Source organism: Salvelinus namaycush, chromosome 3, assembly GCF_016432855.1.
Source record: "Salvelinus namaycush isolate Seneca chromosome 3, SaNama_1.0, whole genome shotgun sequence".
Lineage (NCBI taxonomy): Eukaryota > Metazoa > Chordata > Actinopteri > Salmoniformes > Salmonidae > Salvelinus > Salvelinus namaycush.
This window is the reverse complement of record NC_052309.1, coordinates 91,003,434-91,021,428: the sequence shown is the minus strand read 5'-3', so window position 1 is coordinate 91,021,428 and position 17,995 is coordinate 91,003,434. Positions and strand designations below refer to the sequence as shown.

Genomic DNA, 17,995 nt, shown 5'->3' with positions numbered 1-17,995 from the left:
GTAGTTACCTTGGAGATGATGTATATGAATCCATCTGTCTGTAGTTAACTTGGAGATGATGTATATTTACATTTACATTTAAGTCATTTAGCAGACGCTCTTATCCAGAGCGACTTACAAATTGGTGCATTCACCTTATGATATCCAGTGGAACAACCACTTTACAATAGTGCATCTAACTCTTTTAAGGGGGGGGGGGGTTAGAAGGATTACTTTATGAATCCATCTGTCTGTAGTTACCTTGGAGATGATGTATATGAATCCATCTGTCTCTAGTTACCTTGGAGATGATGTATATGAATCCATCTGTCTGTAGTTACCTTGGAGATTATGTAGATGAATCCATCTGTCTGTAGTTACCTTGGAGATGATGTAGATGAATCTGCCTGTAGTTACCTTGGAGATGATGTTGATGAATCTGCCTGTAGTTACCTTGGAGATGATGTAGAGGAATTTGAAGCCCAGGTGTACCAGTAGAGGAGGAGACTGTTCACTCCTGATGAGCTCCAACAGCAGGTTCAACATCCACTCTGTGGTCACAGGAAAGAAACACTGTCATCATCATGCTATCCTAACAAGCCCATGTTTCACTAAAGCAGAAGAGCATGTGATGTGCTGTGTGTGTGTTGTGTTGTTACCCAGATGTGGATCCAGAAGATGGGGCTGCTCCTGATAACGGTCCATTATCACTGTAGAAAAATGAAGTGGTCAACATAAAGTTGTTGACGATTCTTTCACTGCTTATGATTGTGGTATGTCTAAGTTATGAATGTATTATTAAAACTGATGTCTGTAGATGGTACACACATTTATGCCTAAAGCCCACAGACTGTTCCATGCAAGACTGGATCAAGTTTGCCAAAACAACAACAGACTAAACATGTAGAGCATGAATCTCACCGAGAAACCTCTCTATGGCTGACTCCAGTGTCACGATGTTCTCGTGAACCACTGGTAAGCTGGAGATCAGGGCTCGAATCTCAGCGCCCTCGGTAAAACCTCCCAAGACACTGACTTTAGCGATCACCTCGGGCTCCCTGCCGCCGCCTCCATCCTCCCCGGAATCCATGTCGGTCTGGGCCATTATACTTGCCTAGATTACCGGTACATTTCATGCACTTTGTTATATGCATGTCTACTGTCCAATGCTTAATAAACACACGTCTACATAATAGCTAGCAAGTGCAGCTAGCTTGCCTTGAAGTTTTGATAGCTAGATGAGAACCGTGTGACTTCTAGCATGGGCGTGTCAATGATTTGGGTTCTATTCATGCTGATACTAGCCAATGATGCTAGCTAACTAGCTAGTACTGTTGGTTGGCAAGTGGCAACAGAAATCAAACAGAATTTGAGTGATCAGTGAAAACACACAGCTCATACATTTGGTTATCGTAGGCTTATGAATTCATACCTGTAGCTGTGAAAATTCTGTCCGGGAAATGTATTATTATAACTTCAGATAATGATGATCACGCAGTGGCGGAGGTATGTTATCTGTTGTGAAGTTTGCACGTTTGTACACCCTACAGTACGTTATGCGATTGGGGACAAAAAAGCGTTTCGTTAATGAGGGACGCGCCACACCAAAGAGGTTCACGCATCAGACATATTCAGAGGTGGACATATTATCTCACCTCATGTATATTATGAAAATAGAAACAAAAATACACTGAATGAACAAAACATTAACAACGCCTGCTCTTTCCATAACATAGACTGACCAGGTGAATCCAGGTGAAAGCAATGATCCTTTATTGATAGCACGTGTTAAATCCACTTGAATCAGTGTAGATAAAGGAGAGGAGACAGGTAAAAAAAAAAAAAGTTTTAACCATTGAGACAATTGAGGCATGGATTGTGTATGTGTGCCATTCAGAGGGTGAATGGGCAAGACACATTTAAGTGCCTTTGAAAGGGGTATAGTAGTAGGTGCCAGGCGCACCGGTTTGTGTCAAGGACTGCATCGCTGCTGGGTTTTTCAAGCTCAACAGTTTCCTGTGTGTATCAAGAATGGTCCACCACCCAAAGGACATCCAACTTGACACAACTGTGGGAAGCATTGGAGTCAACATGGGCCAGCATCCCTGTGGAACACATTTGACACCTTGTAGAGTCCGTGGCCTGACGAATTGAGGCTGTACTGGGGGTAAAAGGGGGATGCAACTCAATATTAGGAAGGTGTTCCTAGTGGTTTGTAAACTCAGTGTCTAGTGCCCTTTATTAGGTTATTGTCCTTTTTGAGGTATTCAAAACGTAGTGTATGTTGGTCACGATACAGGAAGTAATGTACTTTATTTAGCATTGTATTCTTAGTATTAACACAGCTTTTAACAAAGCTAATTGTTACAACACAAACAGATCATAACCTTGCTTGCTGCGTTGTTTAATTAAGCAAATGGCTGTGCAATACCCTATGTTTAGTCTTACACTATAGCATTAAAATCACTTCTGCTTTCAAACAGCTGGGGAATGTTAACTCAAAAAAAAATATTTCTCAAGCATTTCAAGATAGAGGGATATGGAATGGGTTTCGTGGAATCTCTCTTCTATACCATAGCATCATAGTTTTCTTGTTTCTTGCTTTTCAAGTTAAAAGATTTTTCGAAATAACTAATATTTTCACCCCAAAATTGATTTGTTCCCTTCTGGATGGAAGACTAGGCTGTAGTGTAAGACTTTGTGAGGTCATTCAAGCTGGTCAGTGTCATTCTGTGTCTATGTTTTACAGAGCATTATGGGTAGTGTAGTTGTATATTATGCCACTGTACATATATGATCAGTGGTCAGTATTTGACCAGATCCTTCATGATCCTCAGTGAGGACCCTCTGTATCCTCCACCAAAGTGATTCCAGTGGTTCAGATAGTGGAAGAGTTGATACAGCTGATTCCTCTTCTCAAACCCCGGGGCCTTGGGGATCTTGTTGTGATACCCAGAGTAGAAGGAGTCGCTGAACCCTCCGAACATCCCGGCGATACCCAGCTCATACTCAGAGTGGCCATAGAAGGAGGCGGGGTCGAAAATGACAGGGCCGTCGGAACACTCTGCTACGTTTCCCCCCCACAGGTCCCCGTGAAGCAGGGCGGGGAACACCTCGATGTCGGTAAACAGCTGAGGGATTTTCAGCTAAGGAGAGGAGAGGAGATATCAGACAGAAGATCAATCACCCATAAAGTCCTCTCGGATCCCAAAAAGTACATAAGGTATAGGAGTAAGGGCTTGGTTTGGGATTGGGGATAGTATAGAACCTTATGGAGCTGGTGCTGTAGTCTGTGTTATTGTTTTAACAGTTCCCTGTAGTTACCTAGTTATATTGTTACCTGTAGCTGGGACCATAGTTCCCTGTAGTTACCTAGTTATATTGTTACCTGTAGCTGGGACCATAATTCCCTGTAGTTACCTAGTTATATTGTTACCTGTAGCTTGGACCATAGTTCCCTGTAGTTACCTAGTTATATAGTTACCTGTAGCTTGGACCATAGTTCCCTGTAGTGACCTAGTTATATTGCTACCTGTAGCTGGGACCATAGTTCCCTGTAGTTACCTAGTTCTATAGTTACCTGTAGCTGGGACCATAGTTCCCTGTAGTTACCTAGTTATATTGTTACCTGTAGCTTGGACCATAGTTCCCTGTAGTTACCTAGTTATATTGTTACCTGTAGCTTGGACCATAGTTCCCTGTAGTGACCTAGTTATATTGTTACCTGTAGCTGGGACCATAGTTCCCTGTAGTTACCTAGTTCTATAGTTACCTGTAGCTGGGATCATAGTTCCCTGTAGTTACCTAGTTACATAGTTACCTGTAGCTGGGACCATCGCTCCCTGTAGTTACCTAGTTATATAGTTATACCTGTAGCTGGGACCATAGTTCCCTGGCCTCTCTGTCTCCATAAGACTTCTCCACCATGTTGAGTTGGTGCTGTAGTCTGTGCTGAGAGTAGAATGTTACCCAGTCACTCTGCCACTCATTCTCCTGATGAGAGAGAGACAAAGAGAGGTTAGAAAGTGGAACTCTGATAAATGTCATTAGAAATAGGCAGGTTTTCTCATCCAGTTGGTCTTTAAATCCCATGTTGAAGGCACAGAGACGTTGGTGGTTTAACCAATAAATGACTTGGAGCTGTATATAGAGTGTGGAACTATCTTTATTTAGATTTATAGCATACAGTTTAAATCCCACGTTACCACATATTCCAGTCTCGTATTCACTATTGGGAAAGGTGGAAATCTAGTTGTGTCTCCCAATATCAGATGATCTGTTGCATAGTAGCTCACCTGAGGGAGGTATCCACAGCATGTGGGAACCTGGAACCCAAAATGGTCAATGACAGGAACATCAGGTCCTTTTCCTGTGTACATTTAAAATGACAGAAACATCAGCTCCTTTTCCTGTGAAAATGACAGGAACATCAGCTCCTTTTCCTGTGAAAATGACAGGAACATCAGCTCCTTTTCCTGTTACCATTTAAAATGACTGGAACATCAGCTCCTTTTCCTGTTACATTTAAAATGACAGGAACATCAGGTCCTTTTCCTGTTTACATTTAAAATGACAGAAACATCAGCTCATTTTCCTGTGAAAATGACAGGAACATCAGCTCCTTTTCCTGTTACCATTTAAAATGACTGGAACATCAGCTCCTTTTCCTGTTACCATTTAAAATGACAGGAACATCAGCTCCTTTTCCTGTTAAAATGACAGGAACATCAGCTCCTTTTCCTGTTACCATTTAAAATGACAGGAACATCAGCTCCTTTTCCTGTTACCATTTAAAATTACAGGAACATCAGCTCCTTTTCCTGTTAAAATTACAGGAACATCAGCTCCTTTTCCTGTTACCATTTAAAATGACTGGAACATCAGCTCCTTTTCCTGTTACATTTAAAATGACTGGAACATCAGCTCCTTTTCCTGTTTACATTTAAATGACAGGAACATCAGCTCCTTTTCCTGTTACCATTTAAAATGACTGGAACATCAGCTCCTTTTCCTGTTACCATTTAAAATGACTGGAACATCAGCTCCTTTTCCTGTTACATTTAAAATGACTGGAACATCAGCTCCTTTTCCTGTTTACATTTAAATGACTGGAACATCAGCTCCTTTTCCTGTTACCATTTAAAATGACTGGAACATCAGCTCCTTTTCCTGTTTACATTTAAATGACAGGAACATCAGCTCCTTTTCCTGTTTACATTTAAATGACAGGAACATCAGCTCCTTTTTCCATTTCCATTTAATAGAGTGGTGGGTGAAGGCATGCAGTAGTCTGATGTTGTATATGTGAGAAAGCTAGACTTTTAAACTGTTTTAAGCTGTATGAATTGTTTTACCACAAAATCAATCAATCACTCAATCAATGGACTAGGTGAGTTACCAACTATCTGCTGTTCCTTGTTCTCTCTGTCCCTTTGTCTCTGGTTGTGTAGGTGCAGATCAGCCAGACACTCTCCCAGCTGCTTAGAGTGCCTGAGGGAATCAATCAGATCATCATTAACACACTCAATCAACACAATAAAGTAAGACATAACAATAATACTTAACAAATGCATACAGAAGAAGAAGAACAGGAAGAAGACAATGAAAGAAGAAGATAAAGAAAGAAGAAGACAATGAAAGAAGAAGATAAAGAAAGAAGAAGAAGACAATGAAAGAAGAAGACAATGAAAGAAGAAGATAGAAATAAGAAGATAAAGAAAGAAAGAAGAAGATAAAGAAAGAAGAAGAAGATAAAGAAAGAAGAAGATAATGAAAGAAGAAGATAAAGAAAGAAGAAGATAAAGAAAGAAGAATTAGATAAAGAAAGAAGATGAAGAAAGAAGAAGACAAAGAAAGAAGAATATAAAGAAGAAGAAGATAAAGGAAGAAGATGAAGAATAAGCAGAAGAAGAAGGAAAGAAAGGTCAAAGACGTGTATTATACAGTGTATGAGGAGATTCTCTTACCTGCTGAGACCACTCATGTCAACATGTTCCATGACTAACACAGCCCCTCCTGTATCCAGCTCTATCACCTTGACAGGCTTGGGGACCTTCACTGTGTCTGTCATGACGATCGCTTCCAAGCTAGCCAACTCCCCATCAAACATACGCTTTGCCTGGGGGACGAGGATAAGACGTGATGATCATCATGACATTGACCAAGGAATTACACCATACCTTTGTGATGAAATGTATTGTACAGAAAAAGTCATGACACCAGTGGAGGCTGCTGGGGGGAGGACGGCTCATAATAATGGCTGAAATGGAGTTTAATGGCTGGAACGGAGTGAATGGAATGCTATCAAACGCATGGTATATACATTTGATGCCATTCCATTAACCCCATTCCGGCCATTATTATGAGCCGTCCTCCCTTCAGCAGCCTCCACTGCACTACACCTACCATGGAAGTAGTCTAGCAGCCTTCAGAGAAGGCAGTTCATGACGTTTCAGAGGTCAGGATTAGGACTGCCCATCACATAAAACCCTCCAGCTCTGTGCACAACAACAGCGATCTGATTTGGCCATCACATGACTGGATGGCTCTATTGTGAATCCTAATCCTTTGCTCTCAGAGTGCTGACTACTGTAATTCATTTGAATAGCGTGTAGCCAAATAGCCTGCAACAAAATATTGTTTGATATTTCTAACAAATGATCCTTATTAGGCTACTATTTTACAGTGCTAGTCTATTCTGAGTGACTTCATATGTCAATGTAAAGGCATGCAGTATGGAATTAGTAATGAAGTAAATGAAGAACCTGACTCTTGTGGTTGATCTTGACAAACACTCTCCCGTGGTCAGTATCAAAGCTCTGTCCCTGGCTGATACAACCTCCTCCAGAATGGCCAGTTGACTTCAGCATGGAGGTTCCCAGCTCCTTCTTTAGCTGAGCTTCCATGGCTGTTCTCCAAGATGCTCTCCAAACGCTCGAAGAAGAACCTATTGTTCTTGTTTGACTCCCAAACTTCTTTAGGGTTGACTCCCACTCCTGCAGCTGTCTGTTTATGTTTTGACAACTGGGTGGAAGAAGGCGTGGCTTGTTTTCGAAGGAAAAGGAAGTGATTCAATGTTTTGGTTCCGGGTCGGTCGGTGATGAAATAACTCATGAGAAATTGGATTTGCAGCAAAGATTTGCTTCTTATTTGTGCAAACATAGCAACTAAAGTTGATTATATGAGCGTCGCCGTGGTGTCAAAGTAAGCTGGAGAGGCTTGCTTGCTAGCTAACTAGTCTCGACAAGTTTGATACGGATCAAGTCTTTGTTGGTTTTTACGAAATGTGTTTGCTGCTCGGTGCAACCGGTGTTGGAAAAACTCTTCTCTTGAAACGTTTACAGAATATCCTTTCAAACTAGCCAGCATTGAGATTGATTTAGCAAGCAAATAAGATAATAAGCTAACGTTTGCTAGCTAGCAATTATGACCATGGATGCGTCTCAATAACCAGTGGCTTCCTTTCATCGTATCCTCTTCTTCCTCTCCTTCATCTGCTTGGAATCTGATGAGTTTCCAATACACATCCACCATATTCTTCTTCTCACCTATCCTGTGTTTAATATCAGTGCAAATGAAGATGTAGGAGAGGAGACTATTGAGACAAAGTAGCGCATGTCTCACTCCAATATGTATCTTCAGAGTACATTTCCATGCTACAGTGTCTATTTAATCACCCTTAACAGACTATTCACAACTCAGTGTGAGAGATGGCACAACTGATTTAGGGGAACCCCCTGTTACTCTACCTACGGTGAGTCCATTCGGTATTCACTACAGTGATTGTTGTGTCAGTCACCATTTGAGGGTGTTTTAAACAGAAAGGGGATTTTCTAGACTACTATTATGTCTCCCTCTGTTACAGGTGGGCACCAACCTGACAGACCTGACTCTGAAGAGGAAGAGGGTGACTGTGAGAGAGCTGGGAGGCTGTATGGGTCCTATCTGGCCCAGTTACTATACGGACTGTTCCTCTGTCATCGTGAGTCCAGAACCACATCCATACAGTGTATAAGTCTCCCCGAGTAGCGCAGCTGTCTAAGGCACTACAGTCCCTGGTGCGAATCCAGGATGTATCACATCCGGCCGTGATTGGGAGTCCCATAAGGAGGCGCACAATTGGCCCAGCATCGTCTGGGTTTGGCCGGGGTAGGCCGTCATTGTATTTAAGAATTTGTTCTTAACTGACTTGCCTAGTTAAATAAATGTTAAATAAAAAAGTTGAGTTAATATATCTACTCTGATGAAGAGTAGATATAGAAGAGGGTGACTGTGAGCGAGCTGGGGTGGGTCAATACTCCTCTCATTGTCCATAGACATTTTATCAATTAAACCTTTACGCATTCAGGTTTGTCCAATTGAGATCAAATGTCTTTAGCAAGAGAGCCCTAGTCCAAGATGGCATCAGCATGAGAACCACGTCATAACTTCTATACAGGAAGACGTTCCTCTCAATTTGGAAATAATTCCTTGTAAATGTTTAGAATAACCTCAATAATACTTTGTACACATATTCCATCGATGGTAAAGTTTAATGCAAAAATAGTCAATATTTCTATATGATTAATAAGCAAAGCTCCTCTGATCAGAAATTGAGATCAACCAGAGGTATGAACAGGCTAATATCACTGCAGGACACGGTAGACCATCAGCCCACTAAACTGGGAGATCAACCAGAGGTATGAACAGGCTAATATCACTGCAGGACACGGTAGACCATCAGCCCACTAAACTGGGAGATCAACCAGGGGTATGAACAGGCTAATATCACTGCAGGACACGGTAGACCATCAGCCCAATAAACTGGGAGATCAACCAGGGGTATGAACAGGCTAATATCACTGCAGGACACGGTAGACCATCAGCCCAATAAACTGGGAGATCAACCAGGGGTATGAACAGGCTAATATCACTGCAGGACACGGTAGACCATCAGCCCACTAAACTGGGAGATCAACCAGAGGTATGAACAGGCTAATATCACTGCAGGACACGGTAGACCATCAACAGAATAAACTGGGAGATCAACCAGAGGTATGAACAGGCTAATATCACTGCAGGACACGGTAGACCATCAGCCCAATAAACTGTGAGATCAACCAGAGGTATGAACAGGCTAATATCACTGCAGGACACGGTAGACCATCAGCCCACTAAACTGGGAGATCAACCAGGGGTATGAACAGGCTAATATCACTGCAGGACACGGTAGACCATCAGCCCACTAAACTGGGAGATCAACCAGAGGTATGAACAGGCTAATATCACTGCAGGACACGGTAGACCATCAGCCCACTAAACTGGGAGATCAACCAGAGGTATGAACAGGCTAATATCAATGCAGGACACAGTAGACCATCAGCCCACTAAACTGGGAGATCAACCAGAGGTATGAACAGACTAATATCACTGCAGGACACGGTAGACCATCAGCCCACTAAACTGGGAGATCAACCAGGGGTATGAACAGGCTAATATCACTGCAGGACACAGTAGACCATCAGCCCACTAAACTGGGAGATCAACCAGAGGTATGAACAGGCTAATATCACTGCAGGACACGGTAGACCATCAGCCCAATAAACTGGGAGATCAACCAGAGGTATGAACAGGCTAATTTCACTGCAGGACACGGTAGACCATCAGCCCACTAAACTGGGAGATCAACCAGAGGTATGAACAGGCTAATATCACTGCAGGACACGGTAGACCATCAGCCCACTAAACTGGGAGATCAACCAGAGGTATGAACAGGCTAATATCACTGCAGGACACGGTAGACCATCAGCCCAATAAACTGGGAGATCAACCAGAGGTATGAACAGGCTAATATCACTGCAGGACACGGTAGACCATCAGCCCAATAAACTGGGAGATCAACCAGAGGTATGAACAGGCTAATTTCACTGCAGGACACGGTAGACCATCAGCCCACTAAACTGGGAGATCAACCAGAGGTATGAACAGGCTAATATCACTGCAGGACACGGTAGACCATCAGCCCAATAAACTGGGAGATCAACCAGAGATATGAACAGGCTAATTTCACTGCAGGACACGGTAGACCATCAGCCCAATAAACTGGGAGATCAACCAGAGGTATGAACAGGCTAATTTCACTGCAGGACACGGTAGACCATCAGCCCAATAAACTGGGAGATCAACCAGAGGTATGAACAGGCTAATATCACTGCAGGACACGGTAGACCATCAGCCCAATAAACTGGGAGATCAACCAGAGGTATGAACAGGCTAATATCACTGCAGGACACGGTAGACCATCAGCCCAATAAACTGGGAGATCAACCAGAGGTATGAACAGGCTAATTTCACTGCAGGACACGGTAGACCATCAGCCCACTAAACTGGGAGATCAACCAGAGGTATGAACAGGCTAATATCACTGCAGGACACGGTAGACCATCAGCCCAATAAACTGGGAGATCAACCAGAGATATGAACAGGCTAATTTCACTGCAGGACACGGTAGACCATCAGCCCAATAAACTGGGAGATCAACCAGAGGTATGAACAGGCTAATTTCACTGCAGGACACGGTAGACCATCAGCCCAATAAACTGGGAGATCAACCAGAGGTATGAACAGGCTAATATCACTGCAGGACACGGTAGACCATCAGCCCAATAAACTGGGAGATCAACCAGAGGTATGAACAGGCTAATATCACTGCAGGACACGGTAGACCATCAGCCCAATAAACTGGGAGATCAACCAGAGGTATGAACAGGCTAATTTCACTGCAGGACACGGTAGACCATCAGCCCACTAAACTGGGAGATCAACCAGAGGTATGAACAGGCTAATATCACTGCAGGACACGGTAGACCATCAGCCCACTAAACTGGGAGATCAACCAGAGGTATGAACAGGCTAATTTCACTGCAGGACACGGTAGACCATCAGCCCACTAAACTGGGAGATCAACCAGAGGTATGAACAGGCTAATTTCACTGCAGGACACGGTAGACCATCAGCCCACTAAACTGGGAGATCAACTGTGCATTCTGCATAATTTCAGGCTTGTCGACTGCAGGCATGAAATGATTTAAAATCAAATCTTTGTGTTTGTCCTCTATATAGTTCATGGTGGACTCTGCTAACACCACCCAGGTGTCGTCGTCCTGTATCCAGCTCCTGTCTGTCCTCTCTGCTGAACCTCTCCACACAGCCTCTGTCCTGGTTATCTTCAACAAGAGGTCCTGTAGTAACACACTAACACTACACTACACTACACATTCTCTGGCCAAGATCACAGTGGATTTTTGAGACTAAACATTCAGATAGAAATGTAATGAATAGATGTGACATGATCCCTTATTCTCTACATGACAATCAGGTTTGTTCAGCACAATACAGTTGTATCTGAATGTTTTGCAACATTGCACCTTACTGGACAGACTGCTGGCTACGAACCAGACGTACAGTCATGTCCGTTAATATTTGGACATTGAACAAGTTATCATTTTGGCTCTGTACGCCACCACAATGGATTTGAAAGGAAACAATCTATATGAGCTGAAAGTGGAGACTCAACTTTAATTTGAGGGTATTTACCTCCAAATCAGGTAAACGGTGTAGGAATTTTAGCACTTTTTATATATGGGGCTCAATTTTAGGGGCTCAAAAGTAATTGGACAACGTAACAATCGTCAATTAAATTGTGAGTTTTAATTCTTGGTTGCAAAACCTTTGCCGTCAATGACGGCCTGAAGTCTGGAACCCATAGACATCACCAGATGCTGGGTTTCATCCATGGTGATGCTCTGCCAGGCCTTTACTGCAGCTGTCTTCAGCTCCTGCTCGTTCTTGGGGTGTTTTGCCTTCAGCAAGTGAAATACATGCTCAATTTGATTCTGGTCAGGTGATTGAGTTGGCCATTGCAGAACATTCCACTTCTTTGCCTTAAAAAAGTATTGGGTTGCTTTCGCAGTATGCTTCCGGTCATTGTCCATCTGCACTGTGAAGCGCCGTCCAATGAGTTTTAAAACATTTGGCTGAATCTGGGCAGATAATATAGCCCTAAACCCTTCAGAATTAATCCTGCTGCTTTTGTCAGCAGTCACATCATCAATAAATACAAGGGAACAAGTTCCATTAGCAGCCATACATGCCCACGCCATAACACTACCCCCACCATGCTTCACAGATGAGGTGGTATGCTTCGGATCATGAGCAGCTCCTTCCCTTCTCCATACTCTTCTCTTCTCATCATTCTGGTACAAGTTGATCTTCATCTCATCTGTCTATAGGATGTTGTTCCAGAACTGGACAGGCTTTTTAGATGTTGTTTGGCCAACTCTAATCTGGTCTTCCTGTTTTGAGGCTTACCAATGGTTTACATCTTGTGGTAAACCGTCTGTATTTACTCTGATGAAGTCTTCTCTTGATTGTTGACTTTGACACAGATACGCCTACCTCCTGGAGGGTGTTCTTCATCTGGTCAACTGTTGTGAAGGGCTTTTTCTTTACCAGGGAAGGAATTCTTCTGTCATCCACCACAGTTGTTTTCTGTGGTCTTCCGGGCCTTTTGGTGTTCCAGCTCAACAGTGCATTCTTTCTCTTTAAGAATGTACCAAATAGTTGATTTGGCCACACCTCATGTTTTTGCTATCTCTCTGATGGGTTTGTTTGGATTTTTCAGCCTAATGATGGCTTGCTTCACTGGCAGTGACAACTCTTTGGACTTCATATTGAGGGTTAACAGCAACAGATTCCAAATGCCACACTTCAAATCAACTCTCGACCTTTTATCTGCTTACTGGTAAATAAACTAATGAGGGATTAACACACACCTGCCCATGAAACAGCTGAGCAGCCAATTGTCCAACTACTTTTTGGTAAAGACCCTCAAATTAAAGCTGAACGTCTGCACTTTCAGCCTCATATTCATTATTTAATTTCAACTCCAAAATGCTGTGGTAGACAGCTAAAATAATTAACTTGGTCAATGTCCAAATATTTATGGACCTGACTGTATCCAATTCCTCCCAATATACTCCCACTTTAAATGCTTTTTCCCCCCACCGCGTTGCATGACTGTCAACAAAGCGTCTCTCCCTCCCTGCACATTTTCTGACTGATTGTCATCCCACTCTTCCCCTCGGGATCTCCATTGTACCATGAGTCTTGTGGAGATAAACTTTATTTGCCTCCTTTACATAAATTAAACAGTGCCTCTCCCTCGCTTTGCAAATGTCTAACCCTTTCTCCTCCCACCATTCTTCCTTCAGGGACCTCCCTTGTACCATGAGTCTCGTAGAGATGATGTCACTGTTCAGGATGGATGACATCATCGCCTCTGCCACCCAGCCAATCACGACCCTGGAACTGAGCGCTCGTTCCGGCCAGGGACTCCAGGAGGTGTTGGGCTGGCTGCACTCCACCCTAACTGACTGACAGAGTGATGTCATAGAAGCATCTTCCTTCCGGGAAGCAGTTCCTCATTGCTGGTGCTTTCAAGACAACTGGGAACTCTGGGAAAAATACGAGGTTAAATCATAACGTCAGTGATTTTCAGGTCAGAAAGTCGGTGCTGTAGGAGGCCCGAGTTTCCGAGTTGGAATTTCAAGTTGGATGACCGTTAAAAAAATTATTTAAAAAACTGTTATCTTGAACGCACTGAAGTCAGAGATTTCTGAGTTCCCAGTTGCTTTGAACGCAGCATAAGTGACGTCATTGTCACTGAACTTGGAATGATGTCACCACCGACTGGAAAGTGAGGGTACTGTATCTCACGCAGTTACACATGAATCCCGTTGGCAAGAAGATGTCCTCCTCCTCATGATCTCAGCACACCAGGAATGATCTGTCATTCACATGGGATCACGTCTGATTGAGGAGGCCTGATATTAATGCTGTTATGGATGGAATATCATGCCTGTATTTATTGTCAGCACTCTGTATAGACACTGTATCTACCAGCAGTTGTTTTTTAAAGGCTGAGGGAGAACACTGTTATATCATTTGGTTTAAGTATTTCCAAATAGGGAAATGCATAATCATGTGTGCAGTAGTGTCCTCGATGTAGCCTAACTATACTGGAGTAGTGTCCTCGATGTAGCCTAACTATACTGGAGTAGTGTCCTCGATGTAGCCTAACTATGCTGGATTCATTGATATGGGGAAATGATGGATGACAGTGGAAATACAGTAACTGTCATACAGGTGTGTGGAAATACAGTAACTGTCATACAGGTGTGTGGAAATACAGTAACTGTCAGAGGTGTGTGGAAATACAGTAACTGTCATAGAGGTGTGTGGAAATACAGTAACTGTCATAGAGGTGTGTGGAAATACAGTAACTGTCATAGAGGTGTGTGGAAATACAGTAACTGTCATAGGTGTGTGGAAATACAGTAACTGTCATACAGGTGTGTGGAAATACAGTAACTGTCATACAGGTGTGTGGAAATACAGTAACTGTCATAGAGGTGTGTGGAAATACAGTAACTGTCATAGAGGTGTGTGGAAATACAGTAACTGTCATCGAGGTGTGTGGAAATACAGTAACTGTCATAGAGGTGTGTGGAAATACAGTAACTCATAGAGGTGTGTGGAAATACAGTAACTGTCATAGAGGTGTGTGGAAATACAGTAACTGTCATACAGGTGTGTGGAAATACAGTAACTGTCATAGAGGTGTGTGGAAATACAGTAACTGTCATAGAGGTGTGTGGAAATACAGTAACTGTCATAGAGGTGTGTGGAAATACAGTAACTGTCATACAGGTGTGTGGAGATACAGTAACTGTCATACAGGTGTTTGGCCTCCGGGGGGCAGACAGACATCGTGTAGAAAAATCAACTCTTTGAAGAGTGTGCTTCTCTTAAGCATTCGATATGTAGAAACATTCCATTATAAAGTGTTTGATATTACAATCTAGCTAGGCATATATATGTATATATTACACACAGTCATGTATTAACAGATGTAAAAAGGTTGAATGGTATCAAAGCAACAAATATACTATTGATCAACATGATCATGAAATAAAAGCTGTAAAATATGAAGGAATGCAGATGCCAGGTGTTGTTATTAGTTCATTATACTCTTATATTTGATGATGACAATCAGTGTTTCACAAGTAATGATCGAGCAATGAGAGAGGGAAAATAATCATGATATCAATTCATACATTCTTCTAATATGTTGCGTTGCTTATAGGGTCGAATGCTTCCTAACTTCTAACTGCACTTGAATGTCCACTTCTCCCATTGACATCAATGCAAAACTCAACTTGAATTGAGAGCGTTAGGATTTGCCCCCTATAGTGAATCCTGCAGTGGTTCCGGTCTTGAAAAGCAGATTTCATTCAGATATCCCTCAAAAGGGACTCCAGTCCACTACAATACAATAGAACTACCTTAGAATCTCTCTCACCATCACCACAGTTCCATTCCAACAGCAAACCACCCTGACACAAGAACTCAGTCAGACTGAGCCTTACTAGGCCTAATGCAACAAAAAGGAAACTCCGTGTTCATTATGTTGATGGGAGTTGGCTGGCGTCTCATCATCGGCGTGGAATGTTCTATGCTCGTTCTCAGAAATCAGAGTTGTAGTCGGTGCTGGGAATCATTCTGAACTTTTACAGATAGAAATATATTGAATAGAGCCGACACACTTCCCTTATTCTATCTGGTAGACAATCATATCTGTTCTATATGATACATTTCTATCTGAGTTGCAGTCTGTGCTGGGAAACATTCTGAACGGATAGAAATAGATTGAATAGAGCTGACACTCTTCCCCTATTCTATCTGGCAGACAATCATCTGTTCTACATGATACATTTCTATCTAAGCATTCTGTAACGTTACATCCTCCTGAACAGACTTGTCCGAGTTATCCCCTGGGGCATCATGGGAGAGATAATAGGCGAGAAAGAGCCAACCAATGAAAGCAGTCCAGAGAGCGGACCGACCAATCAGCATAGAGCAGTGCGGCAGGAACAGTGGGCGTCCTGTCCCAGTGCATTGTGGTCCGTCGGTCGGAGAGATAAGCAGGCATAGCTGGTGTACAATCAGTTCAGTGCTGGATCAGGAGCAACAGTGAGGAGCCAATCGGGGCATGTGACTGGGTAAGAAGCAGTTGGAAAAGCAGTTAACTAACCTGGTCCCAGATCTGTTTCTGCTGTATAGCCAATGATCCATAGGAGTTGGCAGGACAGCACAAACAGATCTGAGACCAGGTTAGTGCAGACACACTCATCTGTAAAGTATTGCTAATTACTTTAACATGGAAACGTCTTCACCTACTGCTTTCTATAGCAGAGGATGAGCCTGGGCGTCGGCGTGTATGTACAGGATCTGTCATGGCTTAGGATTAGGTTACTATAGACCTAAACACGTTCTGGGCATATTCTCTTTCTTTCTACCTCTCGTTCCTCCTCCATCACTCCCTTCAGCAGAGAGGAGTAACAGGACAGGTTGTGGTTAAAGCATAGAGCAGACCCGAGCAGAGGCAGTAGCCTCCATCACTCCCTTCAGCAGAGAGGAGTAACAGGACAGGTTGTGGTTAAAGCATAGAGCAGACCCGAGCAGAGGCAGTAGCCTCCATCACTCCCTTCAGCAGAGAGGAGTAACAGGACAGGTTGTGGTTAAAGCATAGAGCAGACCCGAGCAGAGGCAGTAGCCTCCATCACTCCCTTCAGCAGAGAGGAGTAACAGGACAGGTTGTGGTTAAAGCATAGAGCAGATCGTAGCAGAGGCAGCAATCTAAGGGTTACAGTACTATAGCCCATAGAAAAACAACAACAAAATAACAACTTAAGGGGATTTCAGTTCAGTCTGAATTCCAGTTGTTGAGTCTTGAGGTTAGATTGACAGGAAGTAACCTAATAAGAGTCATGTCTATTCTCTGTTCCATCCACCAGAGATAGAGGATATACCAACATGAATTCCGGCCATGCAACAGCGGGTGGGCGTCCTGTCACATCTGACTACAAAACATCGGTCGTCGTTTTCTATTCATTTCTCGACGATTCCACATGCTGAATCGTCACCACTCGTGGACACCCAGCGGGACACCGCTCGTGGACACCCAGCGGGACACCGCTCGTGGACACCCAGCGGGACACCGCTCGTGGACACCCAGCGGGACACCGCTCGTGGACACCCAGCGGGACACCGCTCGTGGACACCCAGCGGGACACCGCTCGTGGACACCCAGCAGGACACCGCTCGTGGACACCCAGCAGATCTTCTGCGCAGGGCAGACGTTGGTGTTGGTCTATCTTCCATCTTTGGGGTTCAGTTCACCTTGACAGACATCATAGGAAGGGATTCTGACTGTGCTGCTCTCCCAGAGACGAGATGGAGGAAAGAGGTAACAGGGGCTGTGGCAGCCCAGGTATGTCCAGGGCTCCATGGGTTGGCTGGGTGAGGGAGGAGGGCAGGCTGGCCGGCTGGTGGCTGGCGGGTAGGGGCAGAGAAGCACTGTAGGGCAGGGAGGGAGGACCGGAGGGGGGAACGGGGGATGTGGAGCTGGGACGCATCTGATTCAGAGTGAGACGAGGTTGTTCACTCTGGAACGGGTTGAGGGGAGATGGAGTACTCAGACCTGGAGGGGGGAAAGAGATAGGGGAGGAGAGAGAGCAAGAGGGGAGGAGATAGGGGAGGAGAGAGAGCAGAGGGGAGGAGATAGGGGAGGAGATAGGGGAGGAGAGAGAGCAGGGGGGAAGGAGTGAGGGGAGGAGAGAGCAGGGGGAAGGAGATAGGGGAGGAGAGAGAGCAGGGGGGAAGGATTGAGGGGAGGAGAGAGAGCAGGGGGGAAGGAGATAGGGGAGGAGAGAGAGCAGGGGGGAAGGATTGAGGGGAGGAGAGAGAGCAGGGGGGAAGGAGATAGGGGAGGAGAGAGAGCAGGGGGGAAGGAGATAGGGGAGGAGAGAGAGCAGGGGGAAGGAGATAGGGGAGGAGAGAGCAGGGGGGAGGAGATAGGGGAGGAGAGAGAGCAGGGGGGAGGAGATAGGGGAGGAGAGAGAGCAGGGGGGGAGGA

General features: G+C 44.1%; 4 protein-coding genes across 9 annotated transcripts in view; 1 reads left to right on the top strand and 3 right to left on the bottom strand.

Annotated features, from left to right (window-relative positions):
- tbcd (tubulin folding cofactor D) overlaps window positions 1–1,524 on the bottom strand; it is a gene marked incomplete at its 3' end in the record, with an annotated part of 62,722 nt that extends 61,198 nt beyond the window's left edge. Inside the window, 4 exon segments of the mRNA XM_038988712.1 lie at window positions 433–530; window positions 639–689; window positions 901–1,093; window positions 1,412–1,524. Coding sequence (XP_038844640.1) covers window positions 433–530; window positions 639–689; window positions 901–1,084 — 333 coding nt within the window.
- Window positions 1,525–2,275: 751 nt separating this feature from the next.
- On the bottom strand, window positions 2,276–7,030 carry LOC120042305 (fructosamine 3 kinase related protein). Its single transcript, XM_038987128.1, has 6 exons — window positions 6,744–7,030; window positions 5,946–6,097; window positions 5,378–5,469; window positions 4,275–4,348; window positions 3,850–3,972; window positions 2,276–3,125 (listed from the first exon to the last, which is right to left on the bottom strand). Exons 1-6 carry the CDS (start codon window positions 6,882–6,884, stop codon window positions 2,784–2,786), a joined length of 924 nt encoding a protein of 307 aa, XP_038843056.1. The 5' UTR covers window positions 6,885–7,030; the 3' UTR covers window positions 2,276–2,783.
- Window positions 7,031–7,062: 32 nt separating this feature from the next.
- arl16 (ADP-ribosylation factor-like 16) lies at window positions 7,063–15,034 on the top strand. 5 transcript variants are annotated; one of them, XR_005476068.1, is made up of 6 exons: window positions 7,063–7,323; window positions 7,674–7,732; window positions 7,844–7,960; window positions 11,080–11,195; window positions 13,230–14,163; window positions 14,282–15,034. XR_005476068.1 is itself a non-coding variant. In XM_038987134.1 (5 exons), exons 1-5 carry the CDS (start codon window positions 7,263–7,265, stop codon window positions 13,393–13,395), a joined length of 519 nt encoding a protein of 172 aa, XP_038843062.1. In that variant the 5' UTR covers window positions 7,063–7,262; the 3' UTR covers window positions 13,396–15,033. The 5 variants fall into 5 exon arrangements, 1 of the variants encoding a protein (XP_038843062.1); XR_005476064.1 differs by having other exon boundaries at window positions 13,230–14,221; XR_005476069.1 differs by having other exon boundaries at window positions 13,230–14,607; window positions 14,728–15,034.
- Window positions 15,022–17,995, bottom strand: part of epn3a (epsin 3a) — a 65,993-nt gene continuing 63,019 nt past the window's right edge. For both annotated transcript variants that reach the window (XM_038987122.1, XM_038987123.1), the window contains one exon: window positions 15,022–17,560. In XM_038987122.1, coding sequence (XP_038843050.1) covers window positions 17,271–17,560 — 290 coding nt within the window. In that variant the 3' untranslated portion in view covers window positions 15,022–17,270. The remainder of the gene's footprint in view (window positions 17,561–17,995) is intronic.

Coding starts and splice junctions, on each gene's coding strand:
- LOC120042305 (XM_038987128.1), bottom strand. CDS start 6,884: ATGGAAGCTCAGCTAAAGAAGGAGCTGGGAACCTCCATGCTGAAGTCA. Junction 3,973..4,274: donor GCTGTGGATACCTCCCTCAG/GTGAGCTACTAT, acceptor CTCTCTCATCAG/GAGAATGAGTGGCAGAGTGA. Junction 3,126..3,849: donor AACTATGGTCCCAGCTACAG/GTATAACTATAT, acceptor TCCTCTCCTTAG/CTGAAAATCCCTCAGCTGTT.
- arl16 (XM_038987134.1), top strand. CDS start 7,263: ATGTGTTTGCTGCTCGGTGCAACCGGTGTTGGAAAAACTCTTCTCTTG. Junction 7,733..7,843: donor CCCCTGTTACTCTACCTACG/GTGAGTCCATTC, acceptor CCTCTGTTACAG/GTGGGCACCAACCTGACAGA. Junction 11,196..13,229: donor CTGGTTATCTTCAACAAGAG/GTCCTGTAGTAA, acceptor TTCTTCCTTCAG/GGACCTCCCTTGTACCATGA.